At 44.0% G+C, this 1,696-nt stretch overlaps 1 protein-coding gene across 1 annotated transcript in view; it reads left to right on the forward strand.

The window, feature by feature from the left end:
* Window positions 1-334, forward strand: part of LOC106536239 (calpain-2 catalytic subunit-like) — a gene marked incomplete at its 3' end in the record, with an annotated part of 12,939 nt that extends 12,605 nt beyond the window's left edge. The window contains 2 exon segments of the mRNA XM_014033448.1: window positions 96-167; window positions 256-334. Of these exon segments, the coding sequence (XP_013888902.1) occupies window positions 96-167; window positions 256-334 (151 nt within the window).
* Between the last annotated feature and the right edge of the window lie 1,362 nt (window positions 335-1,696).

The following is a 1,696-nucleotide window of genomic DNA, read 5'->3' on the forward strand; positions in this document are numbered from 1 at the left end:
GGTCCTCCATCCATATTTCCAGTTACAGCTGATTGATCAGCTGGTTGATCTGTTGTCCTTCCTGTCTGAAGACCTGAGTGATCTTTAAYGTTCAGCAGGACAGCGGTAATGGGAAGCTCGGCATCGGGGAGTTTGCCACGCTGTGGAAGAAGGTGCAGAAATACCTGGTGAGATGTGACCTTTGACCTGAGAATCCAGATGTTTTTAAGCCTGGTTTGTGTGGATGTGTGAGTGGGGATGTTCTCTGTGCTGCAGTCCATCTATAAGAAGAACGACACAGATAACTCTGGGACCATGAGCACTCCGGAGATGAGGATGGCGTTTAAAGATGCAGGTGAGTGTGTTTTCCTCTGCAGGTGAGCTGGAACAGGTGTTGGGTCTGATTGAACAGGAACAACGTGCTGCTGTATCTGTGTGAATGTTGCAGGACTGGAGGCTGTGACCATGTGACCAGCTGCTTTTAATATGTCTGTGTTTAATGGTTAGGCTGACTGATCATCACATGCTTCATGTTCTGCTTCAGGCCTGCTCTTCYTCTGCACCACACATTCTTCTTCTGTGGTTCTGCACCATGTGCAGATGTGTTTAAACATCAGGAGTAAGTCCTGAACCAAACATGGATGAAGGAACAGCTGATATTCTCGTTGTATTTGTTCCATCAGAATCATGTTCGATTCCGTTTCTGGACAAGAAACTGTAGAACCTGAGTGGTCCGAGACCACTAATCTCTGCTAACCACTGCTAACCTCTGCTAATCTCTGCTAACCACTGCTAATCTCTGCTAACCACTGCTAATCTCTGCTAACCACTGCTAACCATTGCTTTTTCTAATAAATAAATGCTAATTGTTTGCTTCAGCAGCTAAAACAACCTGTGATGATTAAACCTGAAACTCGGCTGTAGATTGTTTTGAATCAGGAYAAATCTGAGGACCACGTTTAGCTGATGAACCAGATTAATCCAGGATTAAGGACTCAGTCTAGCTCCTGTGTAATCCTGGATCAGATGGTTGTAACTTAGTGAAACGGGTTGTGTGTTCTGTAGCAGAGCCAGCTGAGTTCTGACTGTGAGTCATGCTGCTTTGCCTCTGACTCACCGCTCAAAACTCCAGCAAACAGGAAGTGGTTGATGAAGGACTGCTCTCTAGCAGCCCTCCTCTTCCTCAGTGTGTGTATGTAACAGTGTGTACTTTGTGTGAATAGTGTGTGTATATTGTGTATAACAGTGTTTTGTGGTGTCTCTCTGCTGCTGCAGTGACCTGATGCAGACGGTACGTCAGCTTCTTTCTTCCTCCTGTCGCTTCCTTCAGATACAAGTTTTTTCTTTCTTTGTCCAGAGATTTCARATATGATGATGTTCTAAATGACCATTAGAGCTTTATGTTTCATGTAGAATACAAAACTTCACCCAGAACGTTTGGAGTTTTAATATGACCTGATTATAACTATTAACTTGACTGTCCTGATGCATCTCAGTAATCCAGGTAAAAAATCAGTCTCCTCCAAGAGACTTCTTCAGTCTGAGAGTTTCAGGAAAAATTCAGGCGTTTAAGCCCTGCCTCCATGTGACTGATACTCACATCACATGGCTATCGTTGACACCTAATTAACACTTATTGTTAACAGGGGGTGGAGTGATAACAGAGCAATATTGTATATGCTGTTAAGTGCCAGGAGGACTGCGACCAGTTATACAT

Source organism: Austrofundulus limnaeus, unplaced genomic scaffold, assembly GCF_001266775.1.
Source record: "Austrofundulus limnaeus strain Quisiro unplaced genomic scaffold, Austrofundulus_limnaeus-1.0 Scaffold1741, whole genome shotgun sequence".
Taxonomy (NCBI): domain Eukaryota; kingdom Metazoa; phylum Chordata; class Actinopteri; order Cyprinodontiformes; family Rivulidae; genus Austrofundulus; species Austrofundulus limnaeus.